The sequence below is a fragment of the Oncorhynchus keta genome, chromosome 5 (genome assembly GCF_023373465.1).
Source record: "Oncorhynchus keta strain PuntledgeMale-10-30-2019 chromosome 5, Oket_V2, whole genome shotgun sequence".
NCBI lineage: Eukaryota > Metazoa > Chordata > Actinopteri > Salmoniformes > Salmonidae > Oncorhynchus > Oncorhynchus keta.
This window is the reverse complement of record NC_068425.1, coordinates 2,122,713-2,139,313: the sequence shown is the minus strand read 5'-3', so window position 1 is coordinate 2,139,313 and position 16,601 is coordinate 2,122,713. Positions and strand designations below refer to the sequence as shown.

Sequence of the window (16,601 nt, the reverse complement as noted above, 5' to 3'; positions counted from 1 at the left end):
GCCGTAAAATAACAATAGCGAGACTACACACGGCGGTACCGGTACAGAGTCAATGTACGGGGGCACCGGTTAGTTGATGTAATATGTACATGTAGGTAGAGTTATTAAAGTGACTATGCATAGACGAAAACAACAGAGTAGCCGTGGTGTAAAGGGTGGGGGAGGGTGGCAATGCAAATAGTCTGGGTGGCCATTTGATTAGATGTTCAGGAGTCTTATGGCTTGGGGGTAGAAGCTGTTAAGAAGCCTCTATGACCTAGACTTGGTGCTCCGGTATTGCTTGCTGTGCGGTAGCAGAGAGAACAGTCTATGACTAGGGTGGCTGGAGTCTTTGACAGTTCTTAGGGCCTTCCTCTGACACCGCCTGGTATAGAGGTCCTGGCGGTGTCAGAGGAATAGTTTAATCTTCCGCATAGGTCGTTGATTTTATTTTCCAAAGATTGCATGTTTGTTAGCAGAATGACAGGAAGTGGAGATTTATTCGATTGCCTACCAATTCTAAGGCCCCTTTTTCTGTGCCTCTCTTCGTACAAATGGCGGGATCTGGGCCTGTTCCCGGGAGAGCAGTATATCATTCATGTCGGGCTTTTCGGACTCATTAAAGGAAAAAAAGGATTCTGCCAGTCCGTGGTAAGTAATCGCACTTCTGATGCCCAGAAGTTATTTTCAGTCATAAGAGACCGTATTAGCAACATTATGTACAAAATAAGTTACAAACAACGCAAAGAAACAAACTAAAAAACACGATTGGTTAGGAATAATTAAAACGTCAGCCTTGTTCTCCGGCGCCATCTTAACAGTACTAATAACAGTACTACAAGAAAACATTTACAGGGCATAGTACTACAAGTACCAGAGCCCTGCCTAACCTACAGGGAGTCCCAAATGTAAACTGGGGCTACGGTCCAAAGACTTCAAAAACACACCCTCATCCATTACCCTCGCTTTATGCCCTTGGGGGAATCCCCATCGCCATCTTGGTGGGTGGTCCAAATGATTAGCCAAGCAAGGGAGGTTTGCAACGTAAGTCCCTCAGCCCTAGTTTTTAGAAACTCCCCATAATTCAATTTGCGACGATTGTACAGCTGCTAAGAAAAGTCAGCGAAAACTTAAAAACAACATCAATGGAGAAGTCAAGATACAAGTGTAAGTAAAAAGGAATGCAAATAAGTGTGAAATTTTGCTGCTACGTAAAGAAAAATATGTTTTTGTTTGGTTATCTTTTGAAAATTGTAGAAATAAAACATTTTCCTTCTTCAGAAGTTCCAGCTAGGCAGGCTAATGTTAGTTAGCTAATTCATTTGCTAGCTATCATATAATTGGTATATATTATTACTTATATATTTAATATAGACATGCACTCATAATTGACTGTAGCCGTATAAAACACCCACAAATTGTGGCTGAAAACACAATCATCTCGGGATGAACGAGTGACGAATTTCCGACCAAGGGGAGTCCGTTTAAAAATCATTCCTTCCTTCTTGCCCATTGCCCTGCAAGTGTATACTCGTCAGACGTGATGAAATGTCATCAGAAGTGTCCACTTAATTTGAGGGCTGAGGGGATACGGTGTCGTTAAGTGTTTGGCTGGATCCAGTAACCTTGGCTAGATCCAGTAACCTGGATCTCTTTCATCCATTGGAAAATCCTATAAGTGTCCCACTGTATTTTGGTGCACCAGCAGATAGTACGCACATTTACATCACAATTTGGCACAGTGCATTATTTATGACTGTTTTATAGCCTTAACATCAACATAGAAAAAAAGCTATTCACCTTTAATAACCAAATGAAGTAGGCCTGAATAACACAATTAAGTACATTTAAATTTAATTTGACCTTTATTTAACCAGGCAAGTCAGTTAAGAACACATTCTTATTTTCAATGACGGCCTGGGAACAGGGTTAACTGCCTGTTAAATAACAACAATTCCAATGACAATATGGAGAAATTGGCTACATAAAATGAATTAATCAAATCAATGAATAATAGCCCATTCTAATCATATCAAACTCCGTTCATATGACCAAACACTGAAAATAAATGGTGCTAAACCTAAACAAAATACTTCCTTCTCATATAATAAAGTAGGAATGAATTAATGATTTCATTAAAAGTTAAACTGATGTAACTGCCCTGAAAATGATACTGAGTGGAAATAGGCTAAGGTGGCTCTGGCGGGAAGTATGTGGTAGGAAGGAAGTCGGGAAACGAAAAAGGGGGGATTTTGAAGAAAAAAAGATCTGCTGTGGTTTCCAGATTGTTCGTTTCAAAAGGTATCCCACTCTGCCCCCAAGCGTTAGGTTTCCAGAACAACATAAGCATACGTTATTCATTTATGTGAAAATAATTCCCCCCCCATGCTGAATAAATTCCTTTATAATAAATATCACGTTTGTCTGTCGTTCCCGATTTTAGTATTGTATATAATTTTCGGATTTTACAGTGGTAAAGGCTACAGTGGTGTGGTTTTCCATCCTCCCTGGTTTCATATGAGTGGGCAAGATGCATGTCAATTGCATTGGGTTTTACCAAACAATGCTGCCTGCCATTCCTTGCCGTATTATACACCTCAGGTGTCCCTTTACATTGCTGATGAAAACTTTCGTAAAAATCTCTTCATGCGCGCTCCAGTATGGAAGTTTGCGCGTTCGCATGTCAACGTGGCGCTTCAAAGCCAATCGAAATCAGTCTCGGGCTCCGTTAATCCCATTTCCTCGTTTCTATTGGTTTATTTTCTTGTCAGCGTGTCTGCGAATGGTCGACTGAGAAAGCGTGGCACCGCCTCCTTTATAGTAGAATTTAAAGAGGCAGGGAAAGTGCCAACGCGTATCTTTACAAGCCCCGAAAAAACCGTGATTGAGGCGTGTTGCTAAAAATTGGTACGTGTTTTATTATTATTATTATTAATAATGCATGAACGTATATGCTCCAGTAAAGAAATTGAGTGATTTCGGTTGTTTAAAATTCAAATTAAAAAAACGTTGTGTACAGTTTATGCCAAGTTAAAATGTTCTTGAAGTAGCCTAAACTCATTGTCTTAAAATATGTCGGCTACCTAACTGCATCCCTTTTTGCTTTAAAACATTTTTTTAAATTCATTCACAGGCATTATTGATGTAATTTATTGTTGTATTCATAATTCAGAAGTGTTAAGACAACAGACATTGACTGATTTATCCTAATTCATGTCAGGACTCAAGACAGTAGCCTATAAATAGGGCACAAAAGTTGAACACACTTTTTTTATGACCATATGTATCACTGTTTGCACTAAATTAACAGGAATTGTCAAACCCAATAATGTATTATTTTGAGTGAGGCCCATGTGTCTGGCAAGTATCATCTCTGTCTATTTGCAGGATAAGTTCTGTTCAGTCTGCTGTAGTGTCTCTCTCTTTCTCCTTTTTTCTTTCTCAGGACAGAAGATGTTGCTGCAGTCACTACTTTTCCTCATTCTCATCCTCGAGGTGGTGGTAGCTGTGCCCGCTAAAGAGAAGCGTGTTCATCGCCATAGTGACCTGAGTGACCACGCCCATGACGACTCCACTGGTTTCCAGTATGACCACGAAGCCTTCCTGGGCAAAGAGGAAGCCAAGACCTTCGACCAGCTGACCCCTGAGGAAAGCAAAGACAAACTTGGGTACATTATGTTACAGAACTCCCAGGCAGGCAGTGTCCCAAATGGCCAATATGCACTACTTTTGACCAGGGCCCATATTTCCTATGTTATGCATTACTATAGACCAGGGTCCATATTCCCTATGTACAGCAGTACCTTTGACCTGGGCCAATAGGGCTCTGGTCAAAAAGAGGGAACTATATATGAAATAGGGTGCCATTTGGGATGTAGCCACACTCACTGCAAAGTTGGGCTCCCGAGTGGTGCAGTGGTCTAAGGCACTGCATTTCAGTGCAAAAGACATCACTGCAGTCCCTGGTTCGAATCCAGGCTGCATCACATCCGGCCGTGATTGAGAGTCCCATAGGGCAGTGCACAATTGGCCCAGGCTGTCCGGGTTTGGCCGGGCTAGGCCGTCATTGTAAAAATAATTTGTTCTTAACTGGCTTGCCTAGTTAAAGTATAAATATGCAATATCCTTATTTGGGAATTATTTTAATGAGCTCTGCCCCAAACAAGACCAAATTTGGTTGTAAAATGTTACGTTCCCCAGCAAGAATCAAACATTTTGACCAAACAAAAGGGGATCTAACAAAGACTCACTGACAACAACCAAAACTAAACAGTTGGGGTTTTAGGAGGGGGTTCTGTAAGACACTCATGGGGGTGTCCACTGAAAATTGCATAGCAATAAAAACTGGGACCTAAAAGACACCCACCATGAACACCCACTAAATTTGCCAAGTAAGAGGCAAACAAATGAAAAACCCACACCAAACTTAAAGACCGTAGGCAAACCAAAAAGTTGAGCAAAATGAAAACAGGGAAGATCAGACAAAGCAATGTTTTTCTAGAAATCAAATAGGGAGAGCCAACTAAAAGTGTTGACCCAACACATCTCTCAAGACAACTGGAGCACTGGGCCAGCTGCTCTTAAATATCACTTGGGCCAGTACAGGTGAAACACCTTCTGACTAACAAGGTGACACCAATCGGTGCACCCTACGTGCTAAAAGTCCAAACTCAAAACATAAATGGAAAAAAGAAAACCTGTAACAAATGTATATACAGTATGCCTTATCAGAAATATACTCTTAGCATTCATTTGACATCCAATTTGATATGCTCCTATGAACTTCACGTTGGTGCTCATGGGTCCTTTTACATGGAAATGATCTTATACAGAAACCCAGCATAAAACCCCAAGGAGCAAGCAATGCAGATGTAGAAGCACAGTGGCTAGGAAAAACTCCCTGGGAAGACTGGAACCAAGAAAGACACCTAGAAAGGAACCAGGCTCTGAATGGTGGCCAAGTTCGCTTCTGTAGGTAGTAGGCTTAGTTGGCTTGTTCTGTCCCTTTGGCAGGAAGATTGTAGATCGCATCGACACAGACAAGGATGGTTTCGTGAGCCATGGTGAACTGCACCAGTGGATCAAACACCGGCAGAGGAGGTACATCGAGGAGAATGTGCTGAAACACTGGAAGGAGTACGACCAGAACAAGGATGGGAAGATCGGCTGGGAGGAATACAAGAACACCACCTACGGCTACTACCTGGGTACGACAAGGGAGGGGGTGTGTGTGGGAGCGTAGGTAGCATAAATTTGAGGTGAATGACCGAGGGGGTGGGACTTCAAAAGGGCAGTCCAAATTTACCAGAGGTGTATAGTCCGCATATAATTAGTAGGCTTTATGGGTGTTAAAGATTGTTGGAATGATGGGCAGGTTTTGGCACAACCAAGATACTATTTATGTAGGATAAAATTTGATATAATTACTATGTAATATAAGGAGAGATTGATCATGAGCTACAAACACAATCCAAAAATGAGATGGGAATGAGAGAGGAGAGCTGAACATGACAGTACAGTAGTGGCCATACAGCTATGCGATAGTGGTGTCATCTTAGGCTCGTATTGTTAATACAAAGGCAGGGGAAGGGGTTAGTGATCAGTTTAGCCTATTAGATCATAACAAGTAACATTACATGGACAGGGGAGACCTGATCAGCACTCCTACACTGAGACGCTTGATACATACGGCCCCTGATCTTTGCTTTACAAAGCCATGTCTTGACTCTGAGAATGTCCTCCGCTCCGTTGCAGATGAGGAGTTTGACGATGTGGATGACAAGGCTAGCTACAAGGCCATGCTGACTAGAGACGAGAGGCGCTTTAGGACAGCTGACCGCGATGGGGACGGCATCGCCACCAAGGACGAGTTCACTGCCTTCCTTCACCCCGAGGAGTATGACCACATGAAGGCCGTTGTTATACAGGTCAGTCAGAGGACTGGGATCAGTCACTAGAGTCACAAGATCAATCAAATTCTGAGGAACATCCAGGTGGTGTACTTTTTTCTCCAGCCCACTTCTAAACTATTTTATTCTGTTTCGCTTCAGGAAACCGTAGAGGACATTGACAAGAATGGTGATGGAAAGATCACCCTTGACGAATACATTGGTTAGTCTCTCCTTCAACTTTACTACCCTTTTCAAACAGAGAACATACAATATGTCATCAACCAAATGTAATTGTTTTTTTATACATTTTAATATGAGAACAAAAAATGAAATATTTTATTACCATCTATGCGTGATATTCTTGGGTCCACAACCAACTATATGTTAAATGAAAAGTGCTCGTATGCGTACACAAACAGAAGATAACCCAGAGATGCACAGCGTATTGACCAGTGGTTTTTAAACCGCTCCTCGCGTACCGTACCCCCAGACGTTTCGCAATTTTGTTGTAGCCCTGAACTAGCTCATAACCCCTGGAATATACTTTAAAAATGCAACACCTACTATACAAGCTGTAACCTGTTCTCCATCACAGGGGACATGTTCACACCTGAGAATGGGGAGAGTGAACCAGACTGGGTGCTGACGGAGAAAAAGCACTTCACAGAGATCAGAGACACCAACAAGGTACACTAGTCTGCTGCTACTGGATCACATTAACATCATCCTCTCCTTATACATTACTATAACATCACTATTTAAGTCAGTACACTTACAGTACCCTACCCCTCAGACCAGCCATGTCAATACTTACACACACACACGCACCCCTCTCTCTGTCAACATACTAAGTTAACAGGTTTGTGTTGTCAGGATGGTTTGTAAAAGCTCTATGCGTGTTGTTGTCAGGATGGTTTCCTGGATAACCATGAGGTAGCTCAGTGGATCCTGCCAGGAGAGATTGACCATACTGACAATGAGGCGAAGCACCTCATCCACGAGACAGACACAGACAAGGTACGCATCTCCCCAGTCCTACTGCCTGATCTCACCCTTACCACAAACTAAACTTACCATACCTGTACACCCATTACAACAAATGTTTCCTAATCCACTTCCACACACAATCTTATCCCCTCTGAAGCACCCCTCCCCATCCCTGTACCCCTCTTACAACTCACACCTCGTGTTCCCTTCTACCCTCACCCCACATCTAACCACCGCCATAGCTATCGTGCAGTGCATACCCCCACCCGTAGCATCTCCCCTTCCTCTCTGACCTCACACCTTCCCCCAACCTCACACCGACTTCTCATATGAAAACCAAATAACATCCTGTTACAACTGACCACTGTAGTTGGTGACATGTACAACGCATAGGCCTATCCTATGTAAATATTACATTTAATATGTGGTAATAACACAAGAACAGTCTCCTAGCAGTTTAAATTAGGAACTTTGAAAAATAGTAGCGTTTATGCTAAAACAACGATGTTTACATCCCAAATGGCAACCTATTCCCTGTAGTGCAGTACTTCAGCCCTATTGACCCTGGTCAACAGTAGTGCCCTATAGGGAATAGGGTGCCATTCGCGACACTAGAGACATGAGCCTGGGAGCAGATTCAGGGCTCTCTCACATCACACACTGTCAGCCTGAACACTGCTAATAATCAACATAATGGAATTAATTGGGGGTAATGACCTGTTAATTATAATGAATCTCTTTCTCTCCATCTGTCCTTCATTCACACTTTTCTCCCTTTCTCACTGTTATCTATCCATTTCTCCCTCAATTTCATTCCACTCTCTTTTTCATCCTTCTCTCAATCATGATGCAATGAATGGTGGTGGGCGGGACCTGAAACTTGCCTCCTCCTCCGCGATTGGACGAAACAGGATGAGAAAATAACCAAGAAGGAGATTCTGGCTAATTGGAACATGTTTGTGGGGAGCCAGGCGACCAATTACGGAGAGGATCTCACCAGGAGACATGACGAGCTTTGATGAAGTCATAAGGGCTCCATGCAAATGGAGTTCCATTTGCACAGTTCTATGTACTTTTTGTGCAGCAACATTTTTGGAACAGACCGTATACGTACTCTGTTTGCATAGAGCCCTCTAGGGAGAGGGATTTCCAAAATACATATTGGGGTTTTGTATTGTGAAAGGCCATACACTTATAATGGAGAATACTGTTACTATTATGGAGTTGGGTAGGGGGAAGTTCTGAGGGGTAAAGGTCACATTTATACTGTTAACGGTAACAGTAACTGGTAACATGGAGATGTTTACACACGCGGATACATAACCACAACTACAGCCTCTCACACAACACAATCATGCTCAAGTGTGAATAAAGACACTCCACAAGTCAACAGGCTTATTTTTTTTAACAGCATCATAGAATATACACTTGGTTTACAGGGTGGGAGGAAGGGAGGGGGCAACATTTAATTACACTTGTGGTGAAACATTTCTCTGAATTTTAAATAAAGCCATGTTGGTTTTTCTACAAAAAGTTTTGTTTTTCTTTGACATGACATTTACTGTCCTAAGCAACTTAATTTGTTTCCTGGTGCTTGAATGGAGTTTACCACTGCCACCTGCTAAATGGTGTTAGTTTACCCAGATTCCTTCATTCTCCTCTCTTAGGATGGGCGTCTCTCTCTCTCGGAGGTCATGGACAAGGTCGACTTCTTTAAGTCAAGCACGCTGACTGACTACGGCGGTATGTTGGCGGATGAGGGTCACCAAGAACTCTGACCTCCTTGACCCCAACACAGCCAATTTAACTTGATATACGGTATTGGTGTGTAGGCTGTTTGATGCGTGTGTGCCAGAGAAATAAAAATGACATTTCTCAGGTCTCTACAGTACGACCATTTTACTTGCATATGCACCTACACTGTGTGGCCAGGATTCTTTTTTATTTGGGAGCACCAGTGTGCCTAAAATTAATACCTCAAATATTTTACCTTAATTTCTGTGTGCACCTATGTGCTTCTCAGAATAGAACCCTGTATAACAAAGCTTCAAAATAGCAGTTGGAATTCTCAGACTCCATACAAGAACAGACAACCGTATGTACAAATAATCAAGTATATGCCTTTGTCATGTTGACCGTTGTCTCTGAACCATCACACCATCATTACGGGTCGAGCCTCTTTAGCTTTCAGTCCCACTCCAGAGCCTGCAAACCCAGTTCCACCCTGGGAAGGAATAAAATATTATATTAACGTCAGACGGTCTTCAATTACCCTTACAAACTAAGTACCCTGCTCGGTCTTGTACGTACATACTCTTTTAAACTCGAACACACGCTCCAACACTCACCCTCTGTAGTGGGATGATGTCCTTCTCCGTGAGTTTGTCTCCGGTAATCGGGTCCGTCATGTCCTTCCTGATCAGCCTCTCCACACACTCCTGAGTCACCACTGCTCCACTAAGAGGAGGGAGAAGGGAAATAGATTTAAGAAACTGAAGAAACGAGGGAGAGAGGTAGTAGAGGTGGTCCAGTAAATAAAAAGGAACCGAAGAGGGGTATACTTACGAGGGTTTGAGAACGGAGCAGGGAACACTGTTACCCAGAGTGTCTTTAGTCACGGCACACAGGTACCTCTCCTGGGAACAACATTACACAAGCTATTAACCCAATGAGCCCCACTAACGCTGACGGGGTTTGGATTTCTAACCCCTTTTGAGCTATATACTTCTGGGTATTGGATTTGTCCATTTCTTCTGCATCTGTTGATACCAACAGATGTGTGATTAACAGGGGCTGAGCAAGAACAGTGTTTGTGAGACAAGGATGGATCCCGGTCTTACAAAAATGTCTGTAGAGTCCGAATGGTTTGAGCTACACGCCATTTATGAAAATCATGAACCTGTTACATGCTCTGTTCTAGGATGCTCACAAGCATCATTAGAAGGTAAGGGGTTTTTCTACATAGATCATAGGAGACCAGGACAGTGTAATAAGCTTATATAGTTGCTAACTCCAAACAGTAGCCACTGACTAGTTGTACATTTCCCAGTGAGCAAAACATTTCTGTATTTACAGCAATCAAATTCCTTTTGCGCAGGTTTTTACTTTGGCGGACCTTTTTTAAAAATGTATTGACACTTGTCAAGAAAACTCATGAATGCAACTATTTATGTAAAAGGGGGAGATGCATGGAGTTAGAGATAACAATGTGTAACAGTGTGCAGAGGTTGTGGTGTGGTCAGGCACTGACCTGGCGTGCGAGCAGGGCCACTCGGTCCAGACTGGGGTCCAGAGGAGTGAAGTGTACGTTGGTCAGCTCATTCATCTTCAGAGGCCGGCCAGACATGGGACACACCACCGTCTTACTCTGAGGGGGAGAGAGCGAGCGATGATTGAATTTGAACTCCCCTTTATTGGGTCAATAATTTGCTTTGCACAAACCCATTGAAATAGCAAACAGCGAAAATGTATGGTGGAGAGGGAGAAGGAAAGACCAACAGATCAAACACCTGGGGACAAGCTGACCTCAGAGAGATAACAGATAATAGAGAGATGGAGAACAAGAGGGGACAGACGCAGGGAGCACGATGACATTGACATTTGGACAAGAAACCTAACAAGCTCTTGGCAGTGGAAGAGTCAACAATTATTTCCCGAGGACAAAGGTCAGATCCTCAGTAAAGAAAAACAAGTGACCAGACAGCTGTGTTGAATGAGAGAAATTAAGAGAAAGAAGTAGAGTGAAAATGTGGGATAAGGGCATGGGGTAAGTCAACACTTTAGGACTTTGGCTTTCACTCACAGGTTTCTTGAGTATGGTGGGTTTGGCCTCTGGGGTGAGACTGGGGATCCAGAAGCTGGGCAGGGCCTGGGAGGAGCTGGTGCCGGCAGCAGGAGCAGAGGAGTCAGCTTTTGATGTACTGGCTGATGTACCCACAACACTCTGGCTGTCTGACTCTTTGGCCTGGCCTGAAGAGATAGGTTAGGATAACTCAATCTACTGTTCTCTGTCCTACGTTCCTTCCAAGCTAGTAGACACACACTTACCAGAGGTAAAGGGGTTGATGGGTTTGGACACGATGCTGTTCTCCCGGGTCTTGAACCTCTCTGCTATCCCCCTCTCCTCAGATTTAGACTCCAGACGACTGTCACTCTTCTGAGTCTGTTTCTGCTTCTCGTACGCCTAAGATGAACAGTGAGAGGGTCAGATGAAGACAGAGAGCTCGGTGCTTATTATCGGATGTATTAGGTTACAAAATGCAACTTTTTTTATATCATGTTAATGATATGTTAGAGACTACACTGAATGATTCAGAACCTGACTAATCATATTTGTCGGCCTTATGAATTATATCATTGACATTATATTTTTTTTAAAGTTGGATTTTGTAACCTAATACATCCGATAATAAGCACAGAGCACCGTTGACATAGCGGTACAGGATTCCAATTAACAACTTGAGGACTTCACATGTTGTGGTCGTCATCTTGAAAGTTGCTTCCGATGGTCGCAAGAAGCTAAATTAACATGACGAGCCTAATTCAAATGCAAAAGGCTTTGAAAAACAAACAAACTTGGTACACGCTCAGTGCTCCATTGACATTTCAGAGAAAAGTTTATACTGAAATTCTAAATGTCATGTCTCAAAATCGATATCCATCTTACCTTTATATTGTTTAATATCCTGTGGATTCGAGAAGAAATATAACAAGTCTAAAGGGAAGGTGAGCCTGTCAGTAGCCTTAAATCTTGCACAGAATCCAGCCTAGCTGAAGCGATTACATTTTCCAGATTGTTTCACTTTTTTCTCTGGCCTCCATTGATTTAGTCACCCCCATTCTGGCCATCCTACAACCATTGGTTTCGTTAAAGGATTATGTCCACAATTAACATACCCATTGGTCAAAATATACGATTGGCCACTAATTAATTAAATATCTATCGAGTGAGAGAAATAAAACTAGTCTCGGTGTTTTCTGTACTATTTCCCAAACGGGACCAATTTAAAGCCAGTTACCTTCATTTTCTTGGCGATCTCGGTCTTCTGGTGGAGGATGTACTCCAGGATGGCCTGCTTTTCATACAAGTATCCATCTGGACTGGAGATACAACATGAACGTTTTTACGACACACAAACGGGTTACAAACGAGTTACACAACAATGATGTGTTTGTGTGAGACAAGGGGATTGCGGCTTACGTTACAACGGGGTCCCTGCAAGTCTGGAGAGAAAGGCAACAGCAGTCGAAATCCTTTATGGCATCCTTTCCTAAACGCACACTTTGCGTCCCATAACCCGATGCCGCTAGATAAGAGAGAGAGAGCAGATGACGCTTAGCTGGCATGAACAGCTAACGTTAACCAACGTTGTAAAGACTCACCAGTGTCCTTCCTTTTCTCGTGGTAGGTGTAAACGGCTCCCGCCGTACAATTTTTCCCATGTCGAGTCATTGTCCGCTAGAGGTAAAAACACGTTAGAAAGACTAGTTATCTAACGTTAAACAACTTGCGAGCTACCAGAAAACATGTAGGTTGACGTGCAAGTCTTAGCTAGCCAACGATAATGCTAACCAACGCCAACTGGTCCCACGACCAAACGTCAGCACCAAGCTTTGATAGTAAATAAATAATAACAATTACCCTCTTTGCATGGAACGGAGTAGTAGTTTAATCTAAAGAACAATAATACTATAAACAATATGTGCGTTTAAAACACTGTGTCCGTTTCTAGCGAAGTCAATCCTGCGGATGTTGGTACGCCAGTGAAAATTGTTCGAGTCGTCTTCTTCATGTTGATTGCTGGATCCCATCCAATTTTTGGTGCATACACCGCCACCTACTGTACTGGTGTATGAAGGCATTCACGGCCTACCTACATTCAATTATTGATACGGTAATACAACATTGGGGAAAAGGAAAATTGCCCAGCCAACTATTAAACCTCAACAAAAAATAAATACTACCCCCATTCCATTATTTAACCCTATCTAATCCAACAGTCTGAGAGGACAGAACACTACCACTCCACACCCCTTGCAAATGTTCTGCAGTAATATCCTCACAATCCCAAGTACTTCTCTGCCGCTGGCACCACAACCTCTTTTCTGTGACTTCCAATCCATTCCTGCAGTACAATTGATAACCATGGATATGAATGCTAAAAATCCCACCTTACTGAAGCACATATTCTTTCTCTTTCCCTCTCATACTCCATCAGTACATGCTCCTCTGTTTCCTGGTAGTAATCACACCTTCTTGTTGGATGCTTTCCTATCACATTTAACTTCTTATTCAACTGGCTGAGTCCCGCCCTTAATCTTGTAAAGATGGCCTCCTCTCTTTTGTCTCTTCCTGCCGTCCGCCCCTCCATGACATTCCACTGTACTTGGAATAGATGCCTGCCCTTAGGGTCTCTGTTACACTGCTCCTACCGTCACTGCACCACCACATCAGGCCTTTTGCCTCTGCCTTGCTCATTGAAACTTCAATGTCCACCACGTCACTGCTAAGGGTGTTTAGCCAGTACATCAGTTCTGAGAATGCAAAGTTATTTGAAGGTAAATAACTTTCCGTCCGTCCCCTCGCCCATACCCGGGCGCGAACCAGGGACCTTCTGCACACAACGACAACAGTCACCCACGAAGCATCGTTACCCATCGCTCCACAAAAGCCCCGGCCCTTGCAGAGCAAGGGGAAATACTACTTCAAGGTCTCAGAGCAAGTGACGTAACCGATTGAAACGCTATTTAGCGCACACCGCTAACTAAGCTAGCCGTTTCACATCCGTTACATAAACATTCTAGGAACATTCTCTAAATGTTGTGAATGTTTTGAACGATATGTAAAGGTTATTTTGATTTTTTTTTTTTATCACCGCTAGCTTAGTTTCTGTTTTGAACAGATAGGATACATGGAAAGGATTTTGATTAGGTATTAATCATGCAAACACATTTCTTTCTTATTGTGACACAGCATCAGTGAAATTCAAAACAGTGTCTTCTGTTCTTTATCCATGGAATTAGTCTACTGCAACACCAGGATGGAGCAACCATACCACGTTTTTTTGAACTCATACAAAAAAGCTGTTAATTTTATTCTAGTCAAATGTGCCCCATTTTAAAGAATACAAACACTTATTAAGATCAGGTGTGGCCAATTAGTGGGCACAGCCAACAAAGCTGAACACAGTTAACAAGAGTGGATAGAGAGTTTTATTGATGCTGAGAACAGAATGTATATGTTTTTAAATAACATTCTTAGATCTTTCTTTGAATGTTACTAATGTTTTCTTGGTTTTTTTTATGGAAGGTTTTCACAATGTTCTGAGAACATGACCTTGTGAAGTTCCTTAAATGCGCTGAGAATGTTCCAATGCCAAGCAACTATCCTGCACCATTACCAGAATGTTGTGGGAAGGTTGTATGCAAAATAACCACGGGACAAACACGCTCTCACCAAGCCTTAAGAAACATATGGTTCTCAGAATGTTATGTGCTAGCTAGTCTGACTTGACTTCCTCAACCCACTGCAATGCCATCAGCTCCGCTGTGTATGCAGACCTCATGGCTTGGTTTATGCTCTGACATGCACAGTGTACTGTGGGACCTTATATAGACAAGTATGTGCCTTTTCTAATCATGCCCAATCAACTGAATTTACCACAGGTGGACTCAAATCAAGTTGTAGAAACATGGCAAGGATTATCAACAGATACAGGATGCACCTGATCTCAATTTCGAGTCTCGTAGCAAAAGGTCTGAATACTTATGTAAATAAGGTATCTGTTTTAAAATGTTTATACATTTGCAAAAATGTCTAAAAAGTTGTTTATGCTCTCGTTGTGGGGTATTGTGTGTAGATTGATGAGGGGGAAAATATTGAATCAATATTATATTAAGGCTGTAATGTAACAAAATGTGGGAAAAGTAAAGGGGTCTGAATACTTTCCCAAGGCATTGTACATGTAATGTTAGGGTCATGCGGTTGTCTCAACTAGCTGTAGTTGTCTCAAATGAGAACTCTTACTGTAAGTCACTCTGGATAAGACCATCTGCTAAATTACTAAAATGCCAAATGTAAATGTTTTACATACAGATCTCATATTATTGTATTGAATTGTTTCGTTTTTTTTACATTTAAAAAATGTTTGTCACAAATGTATCATTTGTACAGTTCTTTATTAAAAATGTATTTGTCTCTCTGAAATGAAACCATCAAGTGATAGATTTTAAACAAATACATGTCATGCCATGATTAGATATTGAAAAATCACAACAATCTCTTTATTAATTTCAGAAAATCTATAGCGTTTTGGAATTAAACTCTTCATTGTTTAGAGTTGACATTGACGTTGAGACTGGTGAGTACGGCCAAATTGTCTAAAACGATGTTGGAGGCGGCCAGCATCCCGGAGTCACCTCTTCACTGTTGACTTTGAGACTGGTGTTTTGCGGGTACTATTTAATGAAGCTGCCAGTTGAGGACTTGTGAGGCGTCTATTTCTCAAACTAGACACTCTAATGTACTTGTCCTCTTGCTCAGTTGTGCATCGGGGCCTCCCACTCCTCTTTCTATTCTGGTTAGACTCAGTTTGCGCTGTTCTGTGAAGGGAGTAGTACACAGCGTTGTATGAGATCTTCAGTTTCTTGGCAGTTTCTCACATGGAATAGCCTTCATTTCTCAGAACAAGAATAGACTGACGAGTTTCAGAAGAAAGTCATATTTTTCTGGCCATTTTGAGCCTTTAATCGAACCCACAAATGCTGATTCTCCAGATACTCAACTCGTCTAAAGAAGGCCAGTTTTATTGCTTCTTTAATCAGAACAACAGTTTGCAGTTGTGCTACCATAATTGCAAAAGGGTTTTCTAATGATCAATTAGCCTTTTAAAACAACAAACTTGGATTAGCTAACACAATGTGCCATTGGAACACAGGAGTGATGGTTGCCGATAATGGGCCTCTGTACACCTACGTAGATATTCCCTAACAAAATCTGCCATTTCAAGCTACAATAGTCATTTACAACATTAACAATGTCTACACTGTATTTCTGATCAATTTGATGTTATTTTAATGGACAAAAATGTGCTTTTCTTTCAAAAACAAGGAAGTGACCCCAAACTTTTGAATGGTAGTGTATATTAGAGTTATGTTCCAATGTTATGCAGTAATAGTATTCGACTCCAACTATGTTGACCTGTGAAGAACAAAGAAATATACGGAAAATACATATAAGCGCAACATGCAACAATTTGAAAGATTATACTGAGTTACAGTTCATATGAGGAAATCAGTCTATTGAATAAAAATGAATTAGGCCCTAATCTATGGATTTCACATGATTGGGAATACAGATTGTTGGTCATAGATACCTTTAAAATTCCTTTTGATACATTTTGTGCATTCAAATTGGCATCTATATAATGCAATTGTGTTCGTTGTCTGTAGTTTATGCCTGACCATACCATAACCCCACCGCCACCACGGGGCACTCTGTTCACAAGGTTGACATCAGCCAACCGCTCGCTCACACGACGCCATACACATGGTCTGCGATTGTGAGGCCGGTTGGACGTACGGCAAAAGTCTCTAAAACTACTTTGGAGGCTACTTATGGTAGAGAAAGGAACATTAAATTATCTGGCAACTGCTCTGGTGGACATTCCTGCAGTCAGCATGCCAATTGCACTCACCCTCAAAACTTGAGACATCTATGTCATTATGTTGCGTGACAAAACTGCA

The 16,601-nt window shown here is 42.0% G+C and overlaps 2 protein-coding genes across 4 annotated transcripts; one reads left to right on the top strand and one right to left on the bottom strand.

The window, feature by feature from the left end:
• Window positions 1-987: 987 nt before the first annotated feature.
• rcn3 (reticulocalbin 3, EF-hand calcium binding domain) lies at window positions 988-8,745 on the top strand. 3 transcript variants are annotated; one of them, XM_035770666.2, is made up of 8 exons: window positions 988-1,146; window positions 3,425-3,647; window positions 4,993-5,186; window positions 5,734-5,906; window positions 6,030-6,090; window positions 6,466-6,557; window positions 6,780-6,887; window positions 8,525-8,745. In XM_035770666.2, the coding sequence occupies exons 2-8, from the start codon at window positions 3,433-3,435 to the stop codon at window positions 8,633-8,635; spliced, it is 954 nt and encodes a 317-aa protein (XP_035626559.1). In that variant the 5' UTR covers window positions 988-1,146; window positions 3,425-3,432; the 3' UTR covers window positions 8,636-8,745. The 3 variants fall into 3 exon arrangements, with proteins under 3 accessions (XP_035626559.1, XP_035626558.1, XP_035626560.1); XM_035770665.1 differs by lacking the exon at window positions 988-1,146 and adding an exon at window positions 2,745-2,886; XM_035770667.2 differs by lacking the exon at window positions 988-1,146 and adding an exon at window positions 2,745-2,886 and having other exon boundaries at window positions 7,769-8,745.
• Window positions 8,248-12,666, bottom strand: nosip (nitric oxide synthase interacting protein). Its single transcript, XM_035770674.2, has 10 exons — window positions 12,499-12,666; window positions 12,240-12,315; window positions 12,058-12,163; window positions 11,876-11,957; window positions 10,905-11,040; window positions 10,660-10,826; window positions 10,108-10,224; window positions 9,423-9,493; window positions 9,206-9,314; window positions 8,248-9,081 (listed from the first exon to the last, which is right to left on the bottom strand). The coding sequence occupies exons 2-10, from the start codon at window positions 12,307-12,309 to the stop codon at window positions 9,010-9,012; spliced, it is 930 nt and encodes a 309-aa protein (XP_035626567.1). The 5' UTR covers window positions 12,310-12,315; window positions 12,499-12,666; the 3' UTR covers window positions 8,248-9,009.
• Window positions 12,667-16,601: the final 3,935 nt, after the last annotated feature.